This window comes from Dermochelys coriacea, chromosome 14 (genome assembly GCF_009764565.3).
Source record: "Dermochelys coriacea isolate rDerCor1 chromosome 14, rDerCor1.pri.v4, whole genome shotgun sequence".
Classification (NCBI taxonomy): domain Eukaryota; kingdom Metazoa; phylum Chordata; order Testudines; family Dermochelyidae; genus Dermochelys; species Dermochelys coriacea.
In genome coordinates this window covers 1,229,355-1,257,242 of record NC_050081.1, presented here as the reverse complement: position 1 = coordinate 1,257,242, position 27,888 = coordinate 1,229,355, and the positions used below count along the sequence as shown (strand labels likewise).

The 27,888-nt window shown below is 45.3% G+C and overlaps 1 protein-coding gene across 1 annotated transcript in view; it reads left to right on the top strand.

Moving 5' to 3' along the window:
* The window catches only part of DNAH17 (dynein axonemal heavy chain 17), a 109,053-nt gene that overhangs the window by 59,279 nt on the left and 21,886 nt on the right, over positions 1-27,888 (top strand). The window contains exons 41-62 of the mRNA XM_043496557.1: positions 280-412; positions 758-885; positions 1,020-1,168; positions 1,324-1,606; positions 10,062-10,235; positions 12,034-12,241; positions 12,340-12,505; positions 13,517-13,619; positions 13,915-14,062; positions 15,950-16,041; positions 16,218-16,379; positions 17,602-17,766; positions 17,963-18,154; positions 20,097-20,363; positions 21,807-21,968; positions 22,664-22,897; positions 23,494-23,658; positions 24,913-25,008; positions 25,398-25,615; positions 25,973-26,180; positions 26,498-26,613; positions 27,350-27,542. Coding sequence (XP_043352492.1) covers positions 280-412; positions 758-885; positions 1,020-1,168; positions 1,324-1,606; positions 10,062-10,235; positions 12,034-12,241; positions 12,340-12,505; positions 13,517-13,619; positions 13,915-14,062; positions 15,950-16,041; positions 16,218-16,379; positions 17,602-17,766; positions 17,963-18,154; positions 20,097-20,363; positions 21,807-21,968; positions 22,664-22,897; positions 23,494-23,658; positions 24,913-25,008; positions 25,398-25,615; positions 25,973-26,180; positions 26,498-26,613; positions 27,350-27,542 — 3,762 coding nt within the window. The remainder of the gene's footprint in view (positions 1-279; positions 413-757; positions 886-1,019; positions 1,169-1,323; positions 1,607-10,061; positions 10,236-12,033; positions 12,242-12,339; positions 12,506-13,516; positions 13,620-13,914; positions 14,063-15,949; positions 16,042-16,217; positions 16,380-17,601; positions 17,767-17,962; positions 18,155-20,096; positions 20,364-21,806; positions 21,969-22,663; positions 22,898-23,493; positions 23,659-24,912; positions 25,009-25,397; positions 25,616-25,972; positions 26,181-26,497; positions 26,614-27,349; positions 27,543-27,888) is intronic.

The following is a 27,888-nucleotide window of genomic DNA, read 5'->3' as shown; positions in this document are numbered from 1 at the left end:
ACATTGATGATCTTGTTCAGCAGTAGGTCCAGCTGCTGCTGTTCACTGGCTTTCAGCCATTTGGAGGGGCATGAAGTGATTCCAGTGTCGTGGCTCAGACATCTTCAGTGTTTCCAGGGCCTCCATTTGTGACATAGGGCCAAAGGCTAAAAGATAAGGGGAAAGACTACCACTCTCTTCTGCGGTTTTCATTGCTTGGTCCCAAAAGACCATGTCAGAGAATGTAGATGCCTTCTTTCGAGAACCTCCATCCATGAGCACATCCATCTTACCCTGCAGGTACTGAAATCCCTGAATAAGACTTACCAAACCATGAAAAAAAGGCCTGTTGCTGTGGACCTTGACCCTAAAGCTGTAACCTGTGATGAGCTATTTGGAGTTATTCATCCAGCTACTAGAGAATGGAAAGATGGTAAGAAACCAACCGTCTTCCAATCAATACGCCCTAATAGTGTGTAAGTAGCTGCATTTACTGTAAATTATACTGAATGAAAATGGTGGCATTTAAAAAACCTCAGCAAGCAGTTCATTCATAACAATACATAAACCTTCTGTTAAAAATGACTGTAGAAATGGGAAGATCTTTTCCTCGGCTTATCCATAGAATTAGAGGGGAAATTTTTTAGCAAGGCTGGCAGGTTTATTGAGGAAATATTATGGCTGCTTCTTGACCACCTCCTTCTGTACAATTTAGTTTAAATGGAGAAACCAAATACTAGAAAGAAAACCGAGCAAAGACACTGTTTGTGTTGGGCAGGTCTGTTTTCTACAACGATGCGAGACCTGGCTAATATCACTCACCTTGGTCCCAAATGGATCATTCTCGATGGAGATATAGATCCCATGTGGATTGAATCTCTGAATACTGTCATGGATGATAATAAGGTCAGTACTCAGATGCTGTTAGAGTTAAAAATCAGAGAACTTCACTTGAGGATTAATTTAAATTAACCAGCTCATGTGTATTTCTGCTCCTGCGGAACGAAGTGTTTTTTTCTGTCTGGTTGCCTTCCTCTTAGGTGCTCACCTTAGCGAGCAATGAGCGAATCCCACTAAATCCCACCATGAGACTTCTCTTTGAGATCAGTCACTTGAGGACAGCAACGCCAGCAACAGTATCCAGGGCTGGAATTCTCTATATCAACCCTGCAGATCTGGGCTGGAACCCGTGAGTTCTGTTTCATATTCCCCTCTTTGAAGTGTGAATGCCATGCATTTCACAGTGCCGTACGTTTTTCCATAGCACAGCCGGAAGAGGCTTATTACTGTTATATTTACTTATTGCCATATGTTGAAATGTGAAATATGTCCATTATTTTGTAGTGTGGTAAGCAGCTGGATTGAGAAGCGAAATGTACAGTCTGAAAAAGCCAACTTAATGATTCTGTTTGATAAATACCTGCCTACGTGTCTAGATAAACTGAGGTTTGGGTTCAAGAAGATTACCCCAGTCCCTGAAATTACTATCATACAAACCATACTGTATCTGCTAGAATGTCTCCTGACTCCAACTAACACGCCTCCAGACTCCTCAAAAGAGCTATATGAACTGTACTTTGTCTTTGCGTGTTTCTGGGCATTTGGAGGAGCAATGTTTCAAGACCAGGTTAGTGACAGCTTGTAATATAAGGCCAGTTCAACTTGGATGGTAACAAAATTCTCTTTTTAGATCTCTTTGCTCGAAAAGGCTGAAGTGTTGACCCCAGAGTTAATGCCACTCAATCTCCTGTTTTATTTTTTTATTTTATTTGGTTCTGAAATGTCTCATGCTTAGTCTAAGCCTAATGTACAATTTGTCTGGAAAATGTTGAGGAAATCAAATGAGATTTCTGGGGTTTGTGACTGAAGAAAAAAAAGCAGTTTGTATTTTTAAATGATTTTTGATTTCTGAGTCACAGAAAATAAAAAGAACAAAAGGAAAATTAGTTCATCATTACAATGAAATGGGGGTTCTTTCAACTTCTGCTGAAGCATCTGGTTCTAGCCACTATTAAAGACTGACAGGACGCTGGCCTAGACGGACCGTGGCTCTGATTCAGTCTGGCAGTTCCTATGTTCTGAACACAAGATCAGCATTGGTTGCCGTAGTGTTTATGGGGAATCCAATCCAAGATCTGTGCCAGTCTTTTACAGCAGCTAGGTCACAGGAGTCCATTCCAGGCTTTGGTTCTGACAGGCGGGAGTTCCCTTAGTTACAAAGGGGGGGGCGTGTGCTGCAGGATGGACCCAGTTGCCTGGGGACTCTCTCACTTTAAACGGTGTCTGAGCGGTTCATCCTAGAAGCTCCTAATCAGCGAGGACACAGCACTGGCCACAAGGATCAACAAGAACCAGAAAACAAACAAAACTCCACAACATAAGAAAAGAAGGGATGAGCTGCCCATAAGAACAATAGTCTCCCTACCTGTCCTGGCAGAGACTTCTCCTTGCATGCTGAAATCACCACTGTGCAGCAAATGCACCTAGCTCCGTCAGACCCCATGTGTCGTGTGGGGGCAGCCGTTTGAGCAGGATGCATCAGAAAGCCTGAACATGTTTATCTGATGTTTAAAAAGCAAAATACACAGAACAGTGTTCACAGAACACTGCTAACCAAGGTTCTGTGACAAGAAATCTATCCAGGGTCTATCTTACCTCTCACAGCTACACAGTACGCTTTGCTAGATTGCAGTCTCCACTTAATAATAATAATAAAAATAATTAAAAAGTTCCCAAACTGTCCTGAGTTTTCTGTCCATGAATCTCATTTCAGTTTTAGCCCATGAAAGCTTCTGCCCAAATAAATTTGTTAGTCTCTAAGGTGCCACAAGGACTCCTCGTTCTTTTTTATTCCAGTCTGAGAGACAGATGGGAACTTTGGCTTAAAAGGTGAGAAAAGCTGTTTGTTGTGATGAAGGAAGCTGACTCTACCACAAAAAACGCTGTACTCCTGCACTTTGCTGGAAGTGAGATGTGCCATTTTTTTAAAACATTGCCTGACATTGGGGATAGCAAGGAATCAGAAAGCAAAACCAGCACTTACAAGGTACTTTAAGTCACGTAAAAACATTGATGATGATCAATATACCTTCTGTCAAGCACATCAATGTGAAGGGAAAACATGGATGAATATCATGCCCACCTAGGTCACCTTGTTAATTCACGTGAGTTCACAAAGGTGGGTCACGAGATACGAGCCCAAATGATAAAAAGATGTTTGTCAGCTAAGCTGAGAAGACACTTCTCCAAGACACCCCCACAAATGACTCGTCAGAATACTGGACACTGCTTGAGCAAACAAGTTGTCAGAAACACGTGCTCAACAACTAGAGCAATGACACCTGGCACCAAGCACAGAGACAGCACATGCACTCCACACTAAGAACTCAGTCAGGAATTGCGTGTGGCATGCTCAGGATCGTAACCAACCCCAGAAAACTCAGGGTCCAGCCACGAAGATAAGTGTAAAATGCTACAAATGTGGAGGTTCATACCCACACCAAAGTGATTGCTCAGCAAAAGGGTTCTTTGTCATAAATATGGAAAACAAAACCACTATGCAAAAGTCTGTAGTTCCACTATTCTCTCACAAGTTGAGACAAATTTACAACAGAGATTGAATGAATGCACTCCAAGCTGACACCTCAGAAAATGACAGTGCTTATCTTTTCACACTATTCCTGGAGAGAACCAAGTCTTCTGAACACAAAATTCAACCACGATGCCACATCATCATATGAGGATATGAGACTGAAGTTTTGACAGTGGTGCATCAGTGAATGTGATGGATCAACACACGTATGATGGCATGCCACAGAAACTGCTTATACAACCGACTGCAGAAAAAGTATATGCCTATGGAAATCTAGGCCCTACTGACAATGTGTTGTGTAATCTCAGCTCACTTTGTATTTAAGGACTGGTCTGTTACCGGTGCAATGTACTTGGTGTCCTAATAGCACAGATACAGTGATTAATTATTCCATCCAAAGGGTACAGCCTAACAGGCTAAATCAACTTGTACAATCTTGAGAATATGTTCATAAGAATAGGAAAGTTGAAGAGAGAGCAAATAAAATTGCACGTTGACAACATGGTTTGGTCCATAGCTCTACCACACAGACACACTCCTTTCCATGTCAGAAAGCTGGTGGAAGAAGAACTAGCACACTTGGAAGAGCTTGACATCACTGAATGAGTGGAAGGCCCCACACCCTGGGTTTCCCCGATAGTAGTGGCCCAAAAACCAAAGCAACCAAACAAAATCCAGATTTGCATGGATATGCATTTATGTGGCTATCAAGTGTGAGTGACACGTCACCCCCACTGTGCATGACATTATTGCAGATCTAAATGAAGTAAAGTTTTTTCTCCCAGCTTGACCTCACAGTAGGATACCGTCAACTTGAGCTCCACCCAGAGTCAAGATGCATAACAACCTTCATGACACATATGGGTCTACACCACTATAAACAACACAGTTGTGGCATTCTTCAGCCCCAGAAATATTTCAAAACACCTTACATGAGGTACTAGCTGGAATCCCTGAAGCTCTTAATGTGAATGATGACACATTAGTATTTGGCACCATATCTGAAGAGTACAACACTTGACTAGCAGCTGGTTTTGAACGATTGCAGGAGCAGAATCTCACGGTAAACCCAGACAAATATGAGTATAATAAACCCACATAAGAATTTTTTGGTATATATTCTCCAAAGATGGCGCCTCAGCAGATCCTAAGAAAGTGAAGGACATACACAATGCCACCATGCCCACAAACCCAGGTGATTTAGCCTATTAAGACTTGCAAATTACTGTGGCAGATTCATTCCAAGTTCAGCTACTATTACACAGCCTCTGAAAGACCTTACCAGGAAAGATTAAATATGGGTTTGGTCAGATGAACATCAAAATATATTTGAGGAACAAAAGTGCCAGTGATGTAGTCATGTCCTATTTTGATCCTGGTAAGAGAACTAAACTTTCATTAGATGCCAGCACTGTTGGATTAGGAACAGTTCTCACACTGCTTGACCAATGTGATCAAACTTACACCATTGCTTATGCCAGCAAGGCTCTTTTGTCCACTAAACAGTGATACTCTCATATGGAAAGAGAAGCTCTTGCTGTAGAATGGGGATGATCCCATATTCATTTATACAAATGTCATTTCACAATTCAGAATAATTGTCAACCACTTGAATTTCTGTTCAACAATCCCTCTTTTTGCTCATCAGCTCCCACTGAGCAGTAGATGATTACATAATTATCTATCATCCTGGAAAGGATAACCCTGCTGACTAGTTCTCCAGGCACGCAGCTAACAATTGTAACACTCCAGTGCATGTAAACGTCCTCTTCTCACACACCATTCCCTAAGCTCTCTTGTTAAAACAAGTTAAAAACCTCCAGAGAATCTGACACAAGTCTCCAAATAGTCATCAAAACTATTCAAAGTGGTCAATGGAAAGAACTTCTGTGTAGCCTCCAACATTTGACTCCTGCTCCACAAGCTGTTCTATAATTGTTTGCCCATGAGTTTACCATCACAGGTGGGGATCTCTTATTCTGAGATAGAAGGCTTCCTCTTCCATGTTTGTGGTGGGATCACATGATTAGTTTAGCTCACAAAGGTCACCATGGACTGGTAGAAACAAAATCCCTGGTCAGAGAAAAAGTCAAGTTCTTTGGGATTGATAGCCTTACTGAAACATACGTCCTGCAGGCTATGCCAGGCAACAGTTCTTCAAAGTCACACTCCTGTATCTCCTCTGCCCGCATCCCCTTGGATTAAAATTAGCAGGGATTTTTGTGATTTCCCTAATAGAAAACATTTGCTGGTTGTTATAGGTGACTGTTCTTATTACCCACAAGCTGAGAGGGTCAGGACTACTTCTGCCAAGATTTTGTCAGCCTGTGGAATACTCCTCTTTATTAAAGCTGACAATGGTCCTCCTTTTCAAGGCTCGCAGTTCACCCAATTTCAGATATAGTAAGCTTATTCCAAACTGGCCACAAGCCAATGGAGAAGTGGATAGGTTTTATGTGAACACTCAAGAAAGCACTACAAATTGCTGCAGCAGACAGATTAGACATGCACAGGAGTTATTTCATTTCCCCTGTAGTTTATTGAACCCCTCCCCACTGTTCTACTGGCATAGCAACAGCAACTGTCCTGTTCGGCAAACAACTAAGAACAAAATTGCTACAAGTTGAGACAAAAGCAAATGATGAATCTCTGCATCAGCATAACAATGAAGCAAAGCTCATCACATAAAAATATGCCAACCACCGCAAACAGGCCAGGATCATATGTTTCAATGTGAGAGACGTAGTTCTTGTCAGAAACTTCCAGCTTTACAACAAACTCTACACCCTTTTATCCTGAGCCGTATGAAGTCACAATGGTCAAAGGAATGATGGTCGCTACTTAGAGAGGATCCCATAAAATCACATGAAATGCATCTCCTATGAAACCACTTTGTGGCACTCAATATGTTCCCACTTTGCAGGATGCTGCTGATGACGGCCTTACAGAGACTGAGTCCCCTACACTTTCCAAGGCAAGTGAATGACTCAACTCCTGTGCTGCAGAGGTGGAAAGTCCCTTTTACCTGACAAGAAGAAGCCAGCACATCTAAAGGACTATATAACAGAAGTGACTGTTTCTGTGGATGTTTTGAACAATTATCACATTTTTGACATTGCTTCATTTATTTTCTGCTTGCTGTATTTTATTTATATAGTGGAAGAATTTCAAGAGAGGTGAATTTCATAATTGTTAATTTAAAGGGGGGGGAGGGGAAGGGGAGGAGATGTAATGTTCATGGTCAATCCATTCTGTGATCCCTGCCAGTCTTTTAGGACACAACAGCTGCAGGTGGCTGACAGTAAAACATGTCCTGATACTGCAAACATTTATGCACTGTGATGTTGCACTCCATATGTTTTATGGAAATATATTTATAAGTGTGAATATGATGTAACTGAAATATGCTTTATGCAAAAGGTCTCTTGTAAGGTATCATTACATAGCTTATAATCTACTGAGTGTGGTCATCCTATTTGTATGAATGTATCATTCTTGATTCTGAAGCTAGATATATGAAGTATTACTCTGAAGACCTATTGTAACTTTGCAAAGTGTGGGCCATTAATGGTGGCTTGGAATCTTGATGGCTCCCATTAACTAGGACAATTGGTTGTAAATGGCTCTGTTTACTTGTAAGTCTTCCTGTATATGTGGGTGCCAGACAGTGAGTAATGAAGTCTCACAGGACATGTGAACATGTCACATGATACTGGAATCCATCTTAAACCTGGTGCTTTTCCACTTAGAAGGAAGGGTGGGAGGAACAAAGGATTCCCGCCTTGTGCCAAAGATATAAGTGGGGGTGGAACAGAACAAAGGGGGTTGCAGTCATGAGAAATGCCCAAGTTACCACCTGAGCTGGAACTAACAAGAACTGTACCAGGGAAAAGGATTGAGCGCAGACTAGGAAGGACTCTAGTCTGTGAAAGAAGCTTATTGGAACATCTCTGAGGGTGAGATTTACCTGTATTCAGTTTCTTAATGTATTAGGCTTAGACTTGCGTGTTTTGTTTTATTTTGCTTGGTAACTTACTTTATTCTGTCTGTTATTACTTGGAAACACTTAAATCCTACTTTTTATACTTAATAAATCACTTTTGTTTATTATTTAACCCAGAATAAGTGATTAATACTTGGGGGAACAAACAGCTGTGCATCTCTCTCTATCAGTGTTACAGAGGGCGGACAATCTATGAGTTTACTCTGTATAAGCTTTATACAAAATAAAACAGATTTATTTGGGGTTTGGATCCCAGTGGGAGCAGGGTGTCTGGGTGCTGGAGACAGAAATACTTGCTGAGCTGTTTTCAGTTAAGTCTGCAGCTTTGGGGGCATGGACCAGACCTGGGTCTGTGTTGCAGCAGGCTAGCGTGTCTGGCTCAACAAGGCAGGGTTCTGGAGTCCAAAGATGGCAGGGAAAATGGGCTCAGCAATAATTCCAGCACATCAGGTGACAGTCCCAAGGGGGTCTCTGTGAGCGAACCCATCACATGCACATACTTAATTTTAAGCCCATGCATGTTCTCACTGAAGTCAGTGGTTAAAGTTAAGCACATGTCTATGTGTTTGTGGGTTCAGGGCCATAGATGCTTAAAAGGGTAACACAGCCAATGGCTTAGCTGCTGCTAGATCAGAATCACAAACTTTATAGCAGGGCCCCAAGTAGCAACATTTTTGATATTTTCCCCTTGGTGTTTCACTGCTTTGTTAATGCAAAAATTGAGAATTTGATCAGAAAATAATGTAATAGAAAGTGCTTAGGTCTCTCCTGAAAAGGATACTTCCTGGGAATTCCCTAGAGAGAGAGATCCTTTGAGCACACAGCTCACATTTGCTCTCTCAGGCTTCCCCTGTGTAACCATCTTCATCCAAAGACTGCATAGAGACTGCTTTGTGTAGCAGGGGTGGCAGCTTGGGCTGAAAGGAGGACCCCTCCATGCAACAGAAACACTAGTACTAGGCCGGCTCTGGGCCGGAGGGCTGAGCACAGAGCTGGGTGTCCGAAGACATGGATTCTATTCCAGAATCTGCCCTTTGTTTGCTGCATGACCTTGGGCAAGTAACAATCGATGCCTATGCTTGATGATCCTGTGAATGCAATGGGGTTACAATGGTCTGTAAAGCACTTTGAGATCTAGGGGTGAACATAGTAAATGTCAGTAAATATACATGTGCATGTTTTAATGTCTAAGGCCAAATCCAAGGGAGTCTTTGGGAACTGTGACATGCTCTTTGGAAAATACACAAAGGGAACTATAGGAACGTCCAGCTAGAAGGGTCCTCAGGAGGTCATCTAGTCCAGCCTCTCTCACTGAGGCAGAACCAAGTCAATCTAGACTGTCCCTGACAGCACAGGTGCCAACTTTCCTTGGAGCCAGTGAGTGCTTGTGCCCCTCAACTCCGCCCCCCCATATTGGACCCCTCCCCAAATCCCCGCCTCTTCCCCGAGCGTGCTGCGTTCCTCCTCCTCCCCCCCCCCCGTGCTTGCCGCACGAAACAGGAGTTTTGCGGCGCTGGGATGGAGGGGGGAGAAGCAGGATGTGGCGGAACGGTCAGGGGAGAAGGCAGAGCAGAGGCAGAGGTGAGCTGGAGTGGGGAGGCAGGTCAGGGAGCTGCCGGTGGGTGCAGAGCACCCACCAATTTTTCCCCGTGGGTGCTCCAGCCCCAGAGCACCCACGGAGTCGGCGCCTCTGCCTGACAGGTTTCTCCAACATGTTCTTTAAAACCTCCAGTGAGGGACATTCCACAGCCTCCCTTGGGAGCCTGTTCCAGACATTAACTACCCTGAGAGTTAGAAAGTGTTTCCTGATAGCTAACCTGAATGTCCCTTGCTGCAACTATGTTGAGTCCTTGTTCTATTCTGGGTGGACATGGCAAACAGTTGATCCCTGTCCTCTGTATAACAATCTTTTAATGAACTTGTTCTATACAGTATATAGTGCATGATCCTGTTATGAAAGGCCCCAAGATGCTATACTGCAGGAAGGGGAGAAGTTAAGTGTGGTCATACTCTGAAAATGAATCTTGTAAAACAGTTGCCTGGCCTGAGAGCAAGAATTGGCAGGGGAGCAGGATTCAGCCAGCTGGGGAGAATTATTTAATTCCCTCGACTCACTATGCAGCACGAGGACACACTCTGGAGAGCAGGGGGCTGAGGCAGGACTTCGAAGGCCAGGGCTGGAGCTGAGAGGGAGACCTTGTTTTTCATCTTCCTCTTTGGAATTGGCTGTGGGGAGATTACTTTACCCTGGGCTTTGACTGAGTAAAGATGTTTGTGTCTGGCTCCTGCAGGGGCAGGCATGCTAGACTTTTGTGCTTTACTCTAAAGCACTCCACAAAGATGTTCAAAGCCAGCCACCTAAGCATGCAGAATCCATCTCAGCTCCAAATAGCCTGTGTTGCAAAGCTGCGGGCCAGAGTGACTAACTGAACATGTCCCACAAAGGCATTAGAAACTGTTTCATGAGTTTGTTTTTCTTCTCCTCAGCTTGTGGACTATCGCGTAGAGTTCAGTAAATGGTGGGTGAATGAATTTAAAACCATCAAGTTTCCATCTCAAGGGACTATTTTTGACTATTACATAGATCCAGAAAGTAAGAAATTCATGCTTTGGAATGATAAAGTGCCAACATTTGAGCTGGACCCAGACATTCCTTTACAGGTAATTCCCAAAAATGATCTTTGATTCTTTCTTGTTACTTTACTTACTAATTTTTTGCCCCCTTCCACAGTGGAGTAAAGGACGTCTTGCCAAATTATGCAAGATCGCAATAAGGTACAAGAACAGCATGGCATACAAATGGGTTATTTTATTTCCATTACTAAACCTCTGTGGCTATGCAAGTTAAGCCAGTGACATAGGTAGTTCAGTGTGATATTTAGTATGCAAGAGGATAATGTACAGTGCCTAGAAAATGTTGTTTCCCTATGGATAGTGTTGGCTAGATGCATTGTGGGAGGGGACTGGTTTCCTTAAAGTATCTGGTCTAGTCCACTGCCACAGAAAGGCAGGCTGCTGATCTAAACAGGCCCATACTCTGACTACACTGGGCAAGTCCTACGGCTATTGTTTATTTCATACACATCTCAGGTGTCCCTCACTGTGGTGTGTTTTGTGCTCTCAAGCCTGTCTTTAAACACCTGTTTCCAGACATAGGGCAGAAAAACTGGTAGGGAACATATGGGAATTATGAATGCCCAAACAGGAGGGAGACTTAAGCATCTCCTGAGTGCATATTGGCTCCAGACTATTAACCCTCAGGAAATGAAAAAAAGTCAGATGGCAAATAGGGGCAATGCATACTGCACTTGGCTTAAAGAAAGAGTTAACTAATGAATTCAAATAGCAGGAGTGGAACTTCCCGATTCTGACTCTAGGCACCAGGTAAGTACCTTACCCTGTACGCACAAACCAGCCTTTGCTGTGTCTGAGTCGCACGCTGCAGCTTGCCCTTAAGGTCAGCGAGAAGTCTACGGAGCACAGCCCAAATAGATCACAAGCACAGTAACCCTGCCCATGGTTCTGTGAGAACTGGGACAAGGAGCTGAGCATAATGCATGTCCAGCCGGCATGCTATGGGAGCATAGCGAGGTCCAAAAGACTTCACATTTTAACAGGCATACTGAGAAGGAAAAACAGCCGCGCCCTGGCAGTATTTGGCCTGGTTAAGACGGTCACTGGCACAAGCATTGCAACTGTTAAGGGCTGACTTCTGGGTTTCCTAGAGAGTCAGTATTTGTGGGTAAGGTGATGTTCTAGGAGCTTGTGTTGCACTGTATTCATGGTGCCCTGCTGTTAGCAGTCTTGCCTTGGAAATCTGCTCCTGCTGCGGAGAAAGCAGCTCCTCTGCACTGGTTTGCTGTGAGGCTGGAGCAAAGTTGGCCATTTATGGCCTATTTCTGGGAGCATTTGCTGCTTGTCCTGAGTTTACATCGGCCTCAGAAATCTAGGGCCTGATCTGACAGCCCACACTCGTGTGAGCTGCTCTACTGATGTCCCCTGGGCTGCTTCCTGCAAGGTGAAGCCTTAAGTGCTCCAATGCCAATGGCTGTCTTAGATTGTGAGGAAAGAGTTGTTGTAATTGACAGGCTCATTTATCACCTGGATGCAATGTGGAGTGTTAGAAGATGCTCCTGGTTCTTTTGTACGTTTTCACAAACTGTACTCTGGCTTTGTACATGTTGAAAAACCCAAATAAAGGGAGCGAGCCTGTCAATGCATTCACTGACTGCAGAGCTGTGAAGACAAGGGTTGGGTTTTTAGGAAACCTTATTTGAAGCCTGTCCAATTCTGTAACCGCAAGCCCCAATTGTAACTGCAGAACCTTTAGAATAATCCAGCTCCTGAGATGTTCACGCTCAAGCATTTCAACATCTCACTTTAAGATACAATCTATCATCAAACCCAGTTTGGCTAAACTTGATTAAAATAGTTTATTTCATTGATAACTTTTCAACAGGCTTCTGTGGTCCATACGACAGAAACCATCCGGATTCGCTATTTTATGGATTTGCTAGTGACAAAGAAATGGCCTGTGATGTTAGTGGGGAATGCAGGTACAGGGAAGTCTGTCATGATGGTGGACAAACTGCAGTCTCTGAACACTGATGACTACCTGTTGCAGGCTGTTCCCTTTAACTTCTACACGACCTCGGCCATGCTGCAGGGTAAGGTGCTTAGCCGGAAACAGCCTGAAAACAGGCTCGTCTTACTGGGAAGTGATGACTGCACAAGTCATTGGATTGGTGTTGCTGTTGTCCTGCAGCTATTCTTGAGAAGCCCTTGGAGAAGAAATCCGGGAGAAACTTTGGTCCTCCAGGCACAAAGAAGCTTATTTACTTCATAGATGATATGAATATGCCTGAAGTGGACAAATATGGCACAGTAGCTCCTCATACACTGATCAGGCAGCATATGGACCATGGGCACTGGTAATTGTATACCTAAACTCTTCAGTTGTTTCATCCATGTGTTTAATTACTCTTGCTCAGATTATGCTACTGTGGTGATGGTGTCTGTCTAAGGAGTGTATCTGACCCCATCATCAGAGTATCGGAGTGCCTGATCATCTTTGGTGTAGTTATCCTCACAAGGTATGGCAGGGGAGTGCTATTATCCCCATTGTACAGATGGGAATGGAGGCACAGAGGGACTGAGGGAGTTGGCCAAGGTCACACAGGCAGTCTGTGGCAGAGCACGGAATTGGCACTGTGGCTTCTGAGTCCTAGATCAGCACATTATAAATACACAGAGAGAATAACCCATAACATAGAAGTTTTGGATCACGAGATCTCTGGAGACCAGGACAGTCCAGAATTGCCAATAGCAAGCCCCAGTGTGAGACCTGCTGCTAGAAATGCTGCCCAGTGGCATTGGAGAGTGGGTCCATCTCAGTGGCCTTTCCTGCTTTTATTCTTAGGCCAGGTCTATGCTATAAACTGATATCGGTACAACCACATTGCTCAGGGATGTGAAAAATCCAACCCTGAGTGATGCAGTTATATCGACCTAATCCCTGGTGTAGACAGTACTACGTTGACGGCAGAGCTTCTCCTATTGACATCGTTTCCACCTCTCACAGAGGTGGATTAACTATGCTGACAGAAGAAGCTCTCCCATTGGCCTATTAGTGTCTTCACTGAAGTGCTACAGCAATGCAGCTGTGCCGCTGCAGTGTTTTAATCATAGACCTGCCCTGAGTAGTAACTATTTTCTCGACAGCAAAAAATGTCTTTTCCTATGCAATAGATGTTATGCTCTGCCAAGAGAGGAAACTGTGGGCAGATGATCATCTCCCCTGGATCTTCTCTGTAAAGGCATCTGGGAGAGATCAGTGTGTGTGAAAGTTGTTTGGAGCCAGGTTCATACTACGGGAGGGACAGCTCCTTTGTCTTCACAGAATAAAGGCACGTACACATCCTTCTCCTTCACCTGTTGTTTAGGTATGACAGAAACAAACTGACATTAAAGGACATTCACAACTGTCAGTATGTAGCCTGCATGAATCCAACATCTGGATCCTTTACGATTGACTCCAGACTTCAGGTATGCAATGGAGAAACAATTGGGTTGGGCATCTGTTAGCTTTGGTGTCAGTGGTAGCCATCCACTTCGCCAGAAGTTTGGCTCTTTAGATTTTACCTTCTCTCCCCTTTTATGGGTCTTTTGATATGAATGGAAGGCTAAAGTGTCTAGTTTGTGGTGTCTGACATCCACCATCTCACTTGCTGTGGTGGATTCATTTCCAGGCAATGTGTGGCCTGGCAGGTGGAAACATGGGGGTTCTGATGGAAGTCGCACCCTCTCCTGATACGTTTGGTTTTAAATTGCTTTGTTTTAGCGACACTTTTGTGTGTTTGCTGTGAGTTTTCCTGGCCAAGAAGCACTTGTGACCATTTACAGCACCATCCTTGCACAGCACTTAACAATCCATAACATTCCAGTTCCCATTCAGAAGATCCTGTCACCACTAATTGCGGGAGTGCTGGGTAAGCAGCAATAACACGTTAATGTTTAGAAAGGCAGCATTATATAGAGCAGATATTTGTTATTATTTTCACCAATATCTATTGTACCTATTGTACCAGTGTTTGTAAATTGCACGCTGTGTCGGAGAGAGCTGTCAAATAGCCACCAGTGCAGCACCCTGAAACTGTTCAGGATATTGACTATGCCTCTGCACAGGTGGAAGGGTGAGAATTTCAAAGCACGAGGCATTGCCCCATCTCTGTTCCCACGAAAGCCAATGGAAGTTTTACCATTGACTTAAAGGAAGCAGAGTTGGGCCAATGTTGAGCACTTTTGAAAATCCCACACTGAAATGTTTAGAGCAAGAATGCATGTTCGGACTGCAGCAAGATTTTTCTACCCACCTGTAGCTCTCTTCTGCATGTGCTTATTGACACCAATGCCTTGGGAGTGGGCAGCAGAGAGCTGCACTGTGGATTGGAGAGGGGACTTTGGCCCCGCTTCCTCAGAGTCAGACAGCTTGGGATGTAGCTGAGCCAATGGGATTGCATTATGCTCGTGGGAGGCAGGTTATGGGGAGGTGTGCAGTGCTGAGCACTGCAGCGCCCTGTGCAGTGGGGAGTGCTGCTCTGCCCCATGGATGGGGTTTGCAGGAGGCAGTCTGGAGGTGAACTAGGAATCGACAACTCCATGTATCCCATGACCACTGACTGCACATGACAAGTGTCAGTCTCGTTGCTTAAGGTGCCTCTAGGAAGAGCTCAGATGCTATGGCGAGGAGGACGGGATAAGAACCTGGATAGACCAGAATGGACCAGGATTCCTCCCTGTGCACAGTACTTATGGGACAACCGCAGGCTGCTACTTCATGGTCTGGGGAGCTGAATCCTTTCCCCAGAAACCCAGCCCCAGCTCATTACAGCATCCAGGTTTTAACCTGGGGCTCTATTGTCCTGTTTCTCTTCCTGTATGCATATATTTTTAACACTGGGTGTCTAATGTTGCACACACAGATCCCTGTCTATGCCACTGGCAGCACCTGCAGCTTCATGGGCGTTAGTAGGATCTTTGTTGTTCAGCACCTTGGAAATGAGGCCTCTTACTAGGTGCTTAAATATGGATTTAGTGCTTATCTGTAGAGACCCAAATTTGGGAACATCTTGTTCATGCTGCTGCTGCATACGATACACTATTTTTACTGGCATCAGGATGAGTAGCTGTAAAACAAAGTTTGTAAAGTAAATGGTCTATGAAACTGTAGACCCCACTCCCATTTCAAATAAAATTACTATACAGTGTATGAAACCTGTGAGTGAATCATTAGTATTTCTTTGTATTGCACACATTTTTAAACCTCCCCTTACAGTACCGTGAATGATACAATACTCTTATGAAAATGATCTGGTTTAATTATAATTCTGTCTAGGTTCTTTAACACATATACTAGTTTCAAGAAACCTCTTATTGCCTTGTTGTTCCATGTTTGTGGTGGTTAGGTTCTGTGTGTTTTTGCAGTGGCTTTAACTCAGGTCAAGTTTCAGCTTCCTCTCCACCTTCCTATTTTGTGTCTCACAACCTGAAGAATAAATTCTTTTTGGGGTGAAATGGTCCAAGCGTGGTCTCAATGAAAAGATGATTCTGTTTTAAAGTTTCAGCAAAATTGATTCTGTTGTTTAGGGTTTTTAGTGAGTGTGTGGAAAAAATCCAGTTCTCTCATCTTTGTATTGAAATTGCACAGTAAATTCACTGAAGAATGATGAAGCTAAAATTTCAATTTTGGTTTATTTGATAAACTTCAGAGAGGAAGAAAACTTGAGCCATGTTTGAAGAAAAATAATTCCATACTTTAAAATTTGTACTCTTTGGATATCCAGCTGCTCTCACATAGTGTGTTTTCCCATAAACAGCCTTACATCAGAAAATTACATCATCATTTTTGCCTACGGCCATCAAATTTCACTACCTCTTCAACCTCCGGGACCTCTCTAACATATTTCAGGTAGAGTGTATTTTATTTCAGTTATTTCATTTTAATTTGTCTGTTTTATCTCTCTCTGCCACTTTCACATGTATCATGCCCCTGATGTCTTTTGCTGTTAGCTGTCTCCAGAGCTGGCTCTTCCATTTTGGGCAGCAATCAAGAAACTAAGACTGACAGATTTGTATGTTTGGCAGGGACTGTTGTTCTCCACTGCTGAATGCCTTAAAACTCCTCTTGACCTAGTCCGGCTCTGGCTACACGAAGCTGAGAGAGTGTATGGAGATAAACTTGTTGACAAGAAAGATAAAGAAACCTTTGGAAGAGTTCTAGCAGCCACCTGTAAAAATTACTTTGACGTAAGCCATGTTTTGAAACACTAACAGCTTTTATATTTAAGGGGTGCTGAATCTTTGATGGTGACAGAGCTGGGTTCAGTGATGGTTTCAGTTAAATCATTTAACTTTTACCTTTAAGCTGCTTGGAGTGTAAATTAGTAGCAGTTTAGACCCACTTACCGATATATAATTTATGCCTCATACATATTGCCTTTGGAGTTGACCCATAATCTGATTTTCAGGATGGGAATTAGAGTGCATCTCAAACATTTCATAACGTGCAAGCTGTACAGATCATGGTAAGCATAGCTACCAGTTAGTAACTGCTCTCTATGGATGGGTTCTCATGACAGTTAAAGCCATACTCTTCCAGAGATAATTTCAATGTGTATATTCCAAACCTATCTCTTGTCACATGAATTATGAAAATCGACCTTTGCAAATGGGCTTTCAGCACTTGCTGGCCTGTGCATGGATTGTACGTCATTTTCATTTCCAGAACGGCAGGTTTGGTAGGTGCTGCTTAAGACTACCTGGCCGTTGTTTTTCTTGACCACAGTTTATGTCCAGTTCAGGGCTGGAGGGCATGGGAGACAAAGATGAGATGATAGGACATAGCCTCAGACAGATGGCGGGCTGCAGCCCGGCAAGGAGCTGGAGGTGACAGCCTGGATAGCGATCAGGATGGAGGAATCCTCAGCAGTGTTGGAGAAGAGAGGGAGGGAAGCGCTTGGGGTCTCACCATGTCCCTGTTTGAACTTGTGACTGTTCATCCAGGCTGATAAGTGGGACTGAGAGGCCGGGAGGAAAGGGAGAGTTGAGAGTTAGTGGCAGAAGTAATAATGGGCTGTGAGAGCATATGTGGTCATTCAGCACTGGGGTGGAGGGCCTGATCCTGCAATTGAGTGTGTGCAAGGACACCCCTGTGCTCACATAGAGCCTCATTGACTTCAATGGGGCTCTGTGCATAGGTGCACCCCCGTGTCTCTGTAGTCTGCTGCAAGATTGAGTCCCTACCCTAGAAACAGGGTATTTCTTAGATGTACTGAAACATTATGCTGTGAAGTAAAACTATCCCCTGGCTGGTGGGCTCAGGTCTTACATTTTCCCACACCCAGCCCTTGTGCTTGTGAAAGGACTGCAGAGTTTGGGTAGGAGATACAGTCAGTCTGGGGGCACACTAGTAGAAAGTGAGGGTGGCCAGTCGCTGTGGAATACCTTTGTTATCTGTGTTTCTCTCTAGGAACTTGGTGAGAATCTGCTGTTTGCGAAGCCCAACATTTACTGTCACTTTGCCCAGGGAATTGGAGAGCCCAAGTACCTCGCTGTGTCAGACTCCAGGTATCTGAACAAGCTGTTGGTGGAAGCCCTGGAGACGTACAATGAGGTCAATGCCGTGATGAATTTGGTGAGAATCGGTGTGAACTGGCAGTAAGAGTGAAATGCTAGGGCAAGAGATATCTCCTAGCGTTTTGGGGTGAAATCTGACTTTTTTACACCTATGCTCTCTGTTTCATATGCTTTTCATTTGGAAATAGTGGAGTTCACTGCAAGCTCTTATTGTGTTCAGACTAGCAAAAGCCTCTCCTGTCTACTCTGCTCAGGTGCTGTTTGAAGATGCTGTGTCCCACATTTGCAGAATTAGCCGGATATTAGAATCTCCCCGAGGGAATGCCTTGTTGGTGGGAGTAGGAGGGAGTGGAAAGCAAAGTCTTTCCCGACTAGCAGCCTATATTAGTGCTCTGGATGTATTTCAGATTACACTGAAGAAAGGATATGGAATTCCTGACCTCAAGGTTAGCACTGGCTTTTCTTCATCCTTTGCTAGCAAAATCCAATCTGCTCACGGAAAGAGGACATGATAAATGGTGCTAAAAGCCTGCTAGGCAAGCACCTCACCTTGATCTTATGGTCAAAAATAGACTTGTAAAGGGTTCATGTTCTATTATCTTATCGGGTATTTAGGCTGGCATCCACTCTGGGCAAGGAACTCCCCAAACCCTCCGGAAGGAAACCCTGCCCTGAGGTGTTTACATGGAGGAGATCCACAGACAGAAGAACAGAAAGAGACTGGGGAAGGGGAACAGCAATCGGCAATTTCTATACACATCCGCTCAGGTCACTGTAAGCAGCACAGCAGAGGTGGCTTTTTAAGAGGGATTTAAACACAAACAGGGCAAGGGCCATGCAATGAGCTCACAGGGGCCGGATTGTGCACAGGGGAGGGGGTCACATGGAAAAAGGGATGGAGGGGCTGAAGGAGAAGCTGATCACTGAGCAGATGAGACAGGGAATATTGTAGCATACTAGAGACAAGAGGTGAGGTCACAATGCTGGTCTCATTCCACTCAGCTGATTTCTGGATTTAACTCAAAGATGCAGCAACATGTTTCAGATGAAAGGCTTGAACTGGTTGCTTTCTGTAGATGCCAGTTAACTAGAGGCATGTGCTGTAAGCTGGAGAACCAGAGAGCATCCATCTCAGTACAGCACAGTGAGGCTGCTCCGGTCTCTGCAGGCAAACAGTCAGTATTCTTACTCTAGTGTCTGCAATAGTGGTTGCTAAGCTACAGGCTTTGCTGGGAGGGCAAGTGGGCTTTCGGGGTCAGGAAAGGGAGAATTGGGCCCAAACAGAGAGTGGAGATTGTACCTTTACAGATAAAGGAAAGAACCAGGTAGAAAAAAAGATAAACAAGGAATGTGTTAGCAACCATAGGGGAAATGTCACTGCACCCTTCTCCCTACTGTTCTTGCTTCTCCGCCCACTGAATCTGCTTCTGCTAGTGTATAATTGCTTCAACCTCCAGCACCAAACTCTCACATCAAACAAAAGAGTGGCAATGTCAATGGAAGAGCTGTATTGCTGGAGCAACGAGCCAGGCCAGCACTCCAGCTTGGGCTGCTCCAGCTTGCACTTTTCTGGGGACTGAAGGCACTTGGCTTGCAGCCTGTCTCACACTGGGGCATCCCATAGGTACATTATCTCCAACATACACCCTTTGGTGGCTCATTCCTGTGTAGGCACATGCTGTAGTCTAGGGCCCCAGACCCCTGTGCACATGCACAGAGCAGTTTGTAGGGTCAGACACATTTCACGCTTCCAAGTTACTTTTGGCAATAGACGTACAAGAAACAGGCGTGTTTAACCCACATGCAAGAGGGAGTTCTCTACTCTAAGACGTTGTTTCGGATGTGTTTGTGCAGAGCAAGTATGGCATCTAGTGTCCATGGGATTACGCGCGGCTCTGTGTTCTCTGTACACGTGTAACAATGTAGGAGATTAACATGCTTTACCGTGAGTTCTCAAAGCAGCTATGCAGAGAAGATGCTCATCCGGATTCCTCCTGTGTAAGAAAAGCCAGAATTACAGCCAAGTCAAGACTCTGCCTGCCCCCACACTGTCTTCGGACAGAGCAGTTCTGGACTTGTTGAGTTTGACTGTCCTGATCACAAGATGGGCGTATGTGCCAGCTCTAGGTTTGTAGCTGCTGAGTCTCACCATTGCCCGCAACTGAAGCTATGGCTTCTTAAGCGTGAGAACCTAGCTTTCCCCTGAACAAGAGACTCCTTATTCCCTCCTGGCTCAGTCAATCTTGTCATCTTCTTATGCTGGGAAGAGATGTTCCCACCCTACCCTAGACTAAGGTGCTTACTGTAGGAGAACTAATAATTATAATGTGATTAATAAGACAAGTTTCTGGGTGACAGAGGCATAATGGTTTCTGTCTTTTGCACTAGCTGGATCTGGCCTCTCAGTATATCAAAGCAGCTGTGAAGAATACACCCACCGTATTCCTAATGACAGATTCACAGGTTGCTGAGGAGCAATTCCTGGTTTTGATCAATGATCTCTTAGCCTCTGGAGAGATCCCAGGACTTTTTCAGGATGATGAAGTGGAAAATATTATTGGTGCCATGAGGCCACAAGTGAAATCTCTTGGAATGCAAGATACACGGGAAAACTGCTGGAAATTCTTTATAGACAAAGTCAGACGGCAGTTAAAGGTAGGCATCTGTCTGTTTAGCATGTACGTGGGCTCCCAGCATTTCTGACTTTGTCTTAACTGCAGATCTCTTTGGAACCAGTGCCCAGGCATTGCTATCTGCCTCTTTGAGTTATATTGTGATAACTTGTAGTGAAACCCATTTTCAAAGTAACCTCAGCCCAGCCTCGAAATGTATACCTCCAAGCTTGTGAGTGTGCAATTTTTGCCATCTAAATATTTACACATCTCAGAACTGTGTGTGTAAATACACTCTGGGCTCGCTCCCATTGGGTAGCTGGCCATCTAGGGATGGACTTTCAAAGAGTTCAGTATCCAGCAGCTCCCCCTCAAGCACCTAAGTGGGAGCTGGTGTTTTAAAGATCTGGTCCCGCAGGTGAGTGCCATAGACTGCCAGGTCGTGGTTTTGGTATGTAGATGGAGATGCTGTTTGGGGATAAATTGTTGGTTGGGTGCTGTAATTTACTACTGTTCACAATGGTAAAGAGCGAAGTCCGAGTTAATGCTTTCATCCACCCTACTAACCTGCCATTTACATGTTCCTGCCCTGATGCTGTCATGTTCCATTCCCAGGAGCAGATTTTGATTGTCATGTCCAAATCTGCATCTCTCTATTGCAAGTGGCTATTATACATGTGGGACCAGGTCTCCTGCTGCACACAGTTCTCACTCAGTGCAGCAGAGGGGCTGAGTCTCCCTTATTTTTGGCCTCACCTGGGGAGCTGTGAGTCAGTGGATGATAGCTGGAGATCAGTATGCTCCATCCTCCCCTCCCCACCCAACATGCCCCTGTGCCGGGGGCTGCAGGAGTGGTATCAGGGCTGATCACACTGACTTTACCAGGGACTCCCACACACCAGATGAGAGAGAGCTCCGATACTATGATGATGGGCAGCAGTGTCAAACCCTCATGTAGACAGAGCCAGATTCCATCCCCCTGGTGCCTCCAGAGCAGTGTGGCAGTGAGCTTGGCCCATGGATCCTTGCACACAGGGAAGTGAATCTGCACTGAGTTTCGCTTAGCCCATATGCTGTGATAAACACATACAGAGAATGTGCACCAGGTTATCTTCCATGCCAGCAGCTCAGAAGGGCTGTACACTGGCTGGGCATCTCCAGCTGAGGTGTGTGCTGGCTTTAAGGAGTCCCCAGTTGGTGTGGAGACAGTAGCCCCAGTAGAGAGTGTAAAGGGACCTTGGCTAGAGCACAACTGCGCACTACACAGCTCCATGGAGGATACAGGCAGCTGGCATTGGTTAGAGCAGCCTTTCAGTTGCACTACATCAGGCCAGTGCAGAACCAGCTGTAAGGTCTGGCAGGCACCAAGGAGTCCCCCAGGCTGTGCTGAACAGGTGCTGGATGCAGCAGGACATCTGGCCCCTGTGTTCATCTTTCTGTTTTGATGCCAGCTTGTCACATGTGCTGTAATGTGCTATGGTCCCAGGTCATCCTGTGCTTCTCTCCTGTGGGTTCTACGCTGCGGGTACGTGCAAGGAAATTCCCTGCTGTGGTCAACTGCACGGCTATAGACTGGTTCCATGAATGGCCTGAAGACGCTCTGGTGTCCGTCAGTGGCAGATTCTTGGAGGAAACAGAAGGAATTGAGGTGAGCAGTTGCCTGCTTGGCCTGAAGTGCTGTGGTCCCTAGCAGCTGGTATCATGAACCAGTCTGATGGGCAACGAGTGAGCCATCAGACAATCTCAGTGCACTGGTTGCTTTGCCCTCCTCACACCAAGGGGTATTTGACCCAACAGCAAACATGAGAACCCTTGGAAAGCTCCATTGCTGCTTTTCTGCTTCATTTTAGCTGAATTCAAAGGCGTTCATATGCTGTAGAAACCTCAGGCTGTGAGTTGTACACAGAGTTCATAGCATGAAGGAAAGGAACAGCTGCAGTCTTCTTGCCAAGCAAATATGCTGGATAAACCTTCTCTCTCTTTTCTCCTTTGTCCGTCAAACACAAACCCAGAATACCCAGGGAAATCAAATATTTGAAAAAGTTAGGCCCTCTGCTAATGCACCAAAGGTTATCCGCAGAACATACAGAATTTGAGGAATGCAAAAGTTAAGGACCTGAGTAATATTCATTGTGATAATTTAACTCATATTTTCAATAATTATTCTGCTATTTAGTGTACAGCAATGCCGTGGGCAAGTTGGTGTTATTTTGCCTACCCTGTGTGTTGGTATTTAAATAAGTAACTTTCACATTACATGAAGGCAGAGGTTTGCATTGAATGTCTATAATGAGCCTGTATTTAGTAATGGGGTAACTGATTGCATGTATGGGTCTATTGCAGCCAGAAGTCAAGATCTCCATCAGTCAATTTATGTCCTATGTCCACAAAACTGTAAATGAGATGTCCAAAGTCTACCTAGCCACTGAGAGGCGCTATAACTATACAACACCGAAAACCTTTCTGGAACTGATAAAACTTTACCAGAACCTGCTCTCTAAAAAGAGAAGAGAGCTCATTGCAAAAATTGACAGGTTGGAGAATGGCTTAATGAAACTTCAGAGTACTGCTTCCCAGGTACGTGTGCCCAGGGACATCTTCACCCATCCATTCTGATCCTGAGGTTTTGGTGGTCAGTGCTTGGGGCTGCCAGTGAGATAAGAAAATGTTCTAGTTCTCTTCATCTTGGCAGAGACTAGGGTCAGTTACAGCAAATGGGCAGGGAGCCCATGTCTGGGATCCATCCCCATTCTGTGTGTTACTGCAAGTCCCACTGCTTTTGTTTTCTATACTGGAAACATTGGGTGAGCAGTGACATCATTACTTGTGGTGGCCCTGACAGCCCCATTCTGCCAGGGGCTGCACACAGGTCACGACGACTGTCCCTGCCCCAGAGGGTTCACAGCCTTAATGTGTGATGAGAGACAACAGGTAAAAACAACAGATGCAGCAGGACAGGGAAGATGTGGAATGGTGAATGATCTGTTTACCTGATAACTGAGCAGTGGTCGTGGTGCTCCCCTTGCCAATTTCTGTCTCCTTTACGACTTGAAACCATCTTTTCTCTAAATAGTTCAAAAGCAACCACAGATACCAGATGTTGCCTTCCTATGCCTAGCTGGTTTCCTGTGTCTGGGAGCAGACTGTTCCTATTTCTACTGTACTCTGTATAGGTTGAGGACCTAAAAGCCAAACTTGCTGTCCAAGAGCTGGAGCTGAAGCAGAAGAATGAGGATGCAGATAAACTGATCCAGGTAGTAGGTGTTGAAACTGAGAAAGTGAGCAAGGAGAAGATGATTGCTGATGAGGAGGAGCTGAAGGTTCAGGTCATTAACACGGTATGTTCACATCTCCCAGGACAACAGTGCATTTAGCTAAAGCTTCTCTCCTGCCATGGCCGCCCCAGAAGAGGCTCCGTGACTAGGGACATCAGCTACTGACTAACAGGGAAAGCTGCTCGGATGGGGCAGCCCAGGTGTGTGTTTTGAAGGAGTTTCAGCGCATCTCTGCTGCCAGCTGCCGTAAATCTGGAGAGGCAGAACAACTTTTCTTCCAAATTGATATTTTGTGACCAGGACCCTGAAGCCTTGGCTTGGTCCCCAGCCCAGTAAGCTACATGCATGCACCCCAGAAACAACAGGGGCTGTGAAGGTTCTTTTACACACCTAGCACCTCTTGCAGCTCACATTCTTCCCTAGACGTCTACCAAGAAGTGTTGGTTATTACTGTACTTTGGGAAGGCCCCTAGGGGCCCAACCGTGCGAGAGCGAGCCCCTTTTGTACAAACAGACAGTACCAGCCAGTCCCTGTCCCAAAAGTCTCCCTATCCAAGAGGAGGATGGCGGGGGCGGGGGGGGAAGGGGTCAGGTTCACAGGAACAGGAGCTCCATTATTCTGGATTCACCCTGTGCCCATGTGGTAGATATAGAGTGTATGTGTTGGGGTTATTTTTATTGGAGATAAGCAACAGGGTAGCAGGCATCCCCGCATGGCCCCTGCCTGGCCATCACCAGCTGGCAGGGTTCTGTGGCAGCACTTAGCCATGAGCTGTGATTGGGGGGAGAGAGCAGTGGCTTTACAGTTGGTGGGTGAGGTTGTTCCACCCGTAGGGGCAGCACAGGAGAAAGCATGGTGATACTTGGCGGAGAAAGGGACAAACTGGCATCCTTGAATAAGCTGCCATTCTACTCAACATGCTCCCTCTGCCCCGAGTGTGAATCCCTCATTCTGTAGATAACTCGGGCCTTCCCCTTGCCATGTGCCCTGCTTCTGACAAGCTCCGACAGAGCCATCTCCGTCCCTGTCAGGAGTTAGTGCTTGTGCACAGGATGGCTTGACAGCCCTGCAGACTGAGGCAGGGCAGGGCCGCAGGGCTGTGACAAATCAAGTTCTCCCACACCATCCTGCTGGGCCTGTGCACGCTGCTCGAGGGCTTTACTTCCCGGGGACCACTCAAGCCCATCGAGCCTGAGCCCATCTTCTCAGAGGGCTAGCCAGGGGCAAGCTCACCCCAGCTGTGATGTGAAATGGGAACAAGACAGAGCCCAGCCCCCCTGTGCAGCCCTGCATTCACTGTTTGGTTGTTCCATCAGAACGTAACTGAGAAACAAAGAGCCTGTGAGACTGACTTGGCTAAAGCGGAACCTGCTCTATTAGCAGCACAAGAAGCTCTAGACACTCTCAATAAGGTAAATACTTGCCTGAGTGGGACGGAAATTATTTCCCTAGTTAGTTTTTACCTTCTGGCTGGTAGGCAGGGGCGTGCGCAAGGGGGGGCAAGCAGGGCACGAGCCCCTCCAGTAATCAGTGAGGGACACAGTATTCCCCCTGCTCTGGTGCTGCGGTGGGGCCGGGGGCAGCAAGCTCCTCCCAGGGCCAGGGGTGAGGAAGAGGGGAGAGCGAGTTTCTGTGCACCCCACCTCCAAAAGAGGTGAAATTTAAATTCCTGTGTATGCCCCTGTTGGTGGGAACCAGACCAACTGGATTCAAAGCTTTGTTGAAAGCTAGACGTGTTCCATTCACTTTTCAGTACTCTCCAGCCTGTGCAAAACTGATCCGTCTTTTCTGTTCTCCTTAGAACAACCTGACAGAGCTGAAGTCTTTTGGTTCACCTCCCGAAGCAGTGGTTAATGTCACAGCAGCTGTGATGATACTGACAGCTCCAGGGGGCAAGATACCAAAGGACAAAAGCTGGAAGGCCGCTAAAATCATGATGGGGAAAGTAGATTCTTTCCTGGATTCCTTAAAGAAGTTTGATAAAGAGCACATTCCTGAAGCCTGTCTGAAAGCATTTAAGTGAGTGAAATGTGTGTGAGAGCCCACCGAGGCAGGGCTTGAATGAAAATGGGGGGTCACATTTATTTGTCCCTGGGTGTTTTTCAGTGCAGTCTCTGTGCACGGCTACACCCACTTCCATGCAGTTGTCTCCAGAGAGCCATGCTCCATCACTGGAATCTCTCAGTCATGAGGCAATTCTGGGACCAGAGCCAAAGGCATTAATGAAAACCAGGCCCTTGGTGGGTTAAACTGGGCACCCTAAATCAGTGACTACTTTTTAACCTGTCCAAGGCCCCAGGGGAGAATCCGTGTCTTAACCCAGATTAGCCAACATCATCTCCTTTAATGCTATCTTGATTTGTATTCTCTCTTCAGGCCCTATCAGTCAGATCCAACCTTCGACCCGGAGTTCATACTCTCAAAGTCAACAGCTGCTGCAGGTCTGTGCTCCTGGTGCATAAATATTGTTCGCTTCTATGAAGTGTACTGTGACGTTGCACCCAAGAGGCAGGCACTAGAGGAGGCTAATGCAGAGTTGGCAGAGGCACAAGATAAACTCGGTCACATTAAAAACAAGATTGCAGTAAGTGCATGTTACTCTCACTGGCAAAATAATCCAACCACAAACTTGCTACTTGAGTCAATATCTCTGTTTAAATTGATTGCCATCCATTGTTGGTAATAAATGGTTAAACTGTGGATCAGAGAATGAAGCCAAAGGTAAGCGAGACAGATTCCTAGAAGTCTGTGAAGTCCAGGTAGGAGAGACTTGCTTTGTAACTGATACCATGGAGTCACAAGTGCATGCAGAGCTTTCTCCCTCTTCCTGTGTATCGTGTGGTATTGTGTGTTAACAGGTTCCATATTTAATAGATAATTGCAAACACCTTGTTTTTAAAGGACCTAAATGCCAACTTGGCAACTCTAACAGCGGAATTTGAAAAGGCAACAGCTGAAAAAATCAATTGCCAACAAGAGGCTGATGCTACTAACAGAGTCATCACCTTAGCAAACAGGTACAGTGCCACTGTCAACACCCAATCTTCTGTTCAGGACTGTTCAACCACCAATCTTCTATGTCAGCTGTTTAATTATCAGACCTGAGATTCTCTAACATCACCTCTTTTGAATGGTATGAAAGACAAAGATGAACGCACTGAAAAATCCCTGATATGGGCATAATTTCAGTTGCCTCATTTAGGAATGGTCACTTGACATGAATATGTATCTTTAGTAACTGGTTTAATAGAATTAAAGTTTGTCAGTATAATAGTCAACCATGTTTTACCCATCAAGAGCTTTCTTTGTATCGCTGCCCAGTTACTATCCATTCCACAGGCCTAGGAAGCAATCTCCCCCTGCTTATGCCATAATTACTCAGACTTGTGCAAACAGTGGCAGTGCACAACTAGTACTGTAGTGAATATTTTTATTTATCTATCTAAGAATATCAGTCACTGGGAAGCTCCATAAGCCACTGAGCCCTCTGGAGCCAGCAGTGTACAATCTTTTGCCAGCATCTTGGAGCTGCAGCCCCAAAAATCTTTTTGGAGAGCTCACAAGGAAGTTTTTTAAATGGACAAATATGCAGAGCTAGTTGATATTTCCAGCCTCTGTGGTTACTCCTAGGAGACACTGTAAATTCTCCAGGCCAGGGCAGGACCACGTATCTACCTAAGGTCTGTGCAGGGCCATGGGGTGCCACAATTCAGTCACAATAATACACTTGTCTCCTTTGAAACGTCACCACAGGCTTGTTGGAGGGTTAGCTTCGGAAAATGTTCGCTGGGCTGAGTCTGTGGAAAACTTCCGAGAGCAGGAGAAGACTTTGTGTGGAGATGTCCTGCTGATTTCAGCCTTTGTTTCGTATGTGGGCTATTTCACTAAGAAATACAGGACGGAGCTGATGGACAAGTACTGGATACCATACTTAAATGAGTTGAAGGTACATTAGTCTAGCACAGACATAAAGCCCATGTCGTTTGTTTCCTGCCACTGGGAAAAGCAGTGTACGCTGAGCACTGGGCTGGTATACACAGTTTCTCACCCCCTTGCGTTGTATTTGTGAAGATCCCACAAGGGACTGTGATTTAGCCTGTGCCTGTGGCACCCTCTGATGGACTTGGGTGCCGTGTGAACGCATTACCATGCATTTTAAAATGGACTCCAGCTGACATGGGGCTCAGCTGCCTTAGCTCAGAATGGTCTTCGTGTTTTAAAGGTTTCAGAGTAGCAGCCGTGTTAGTCGGTATCCGCAAAAAAAACAGGAGTACTTGTGGCACCTTAGAAAC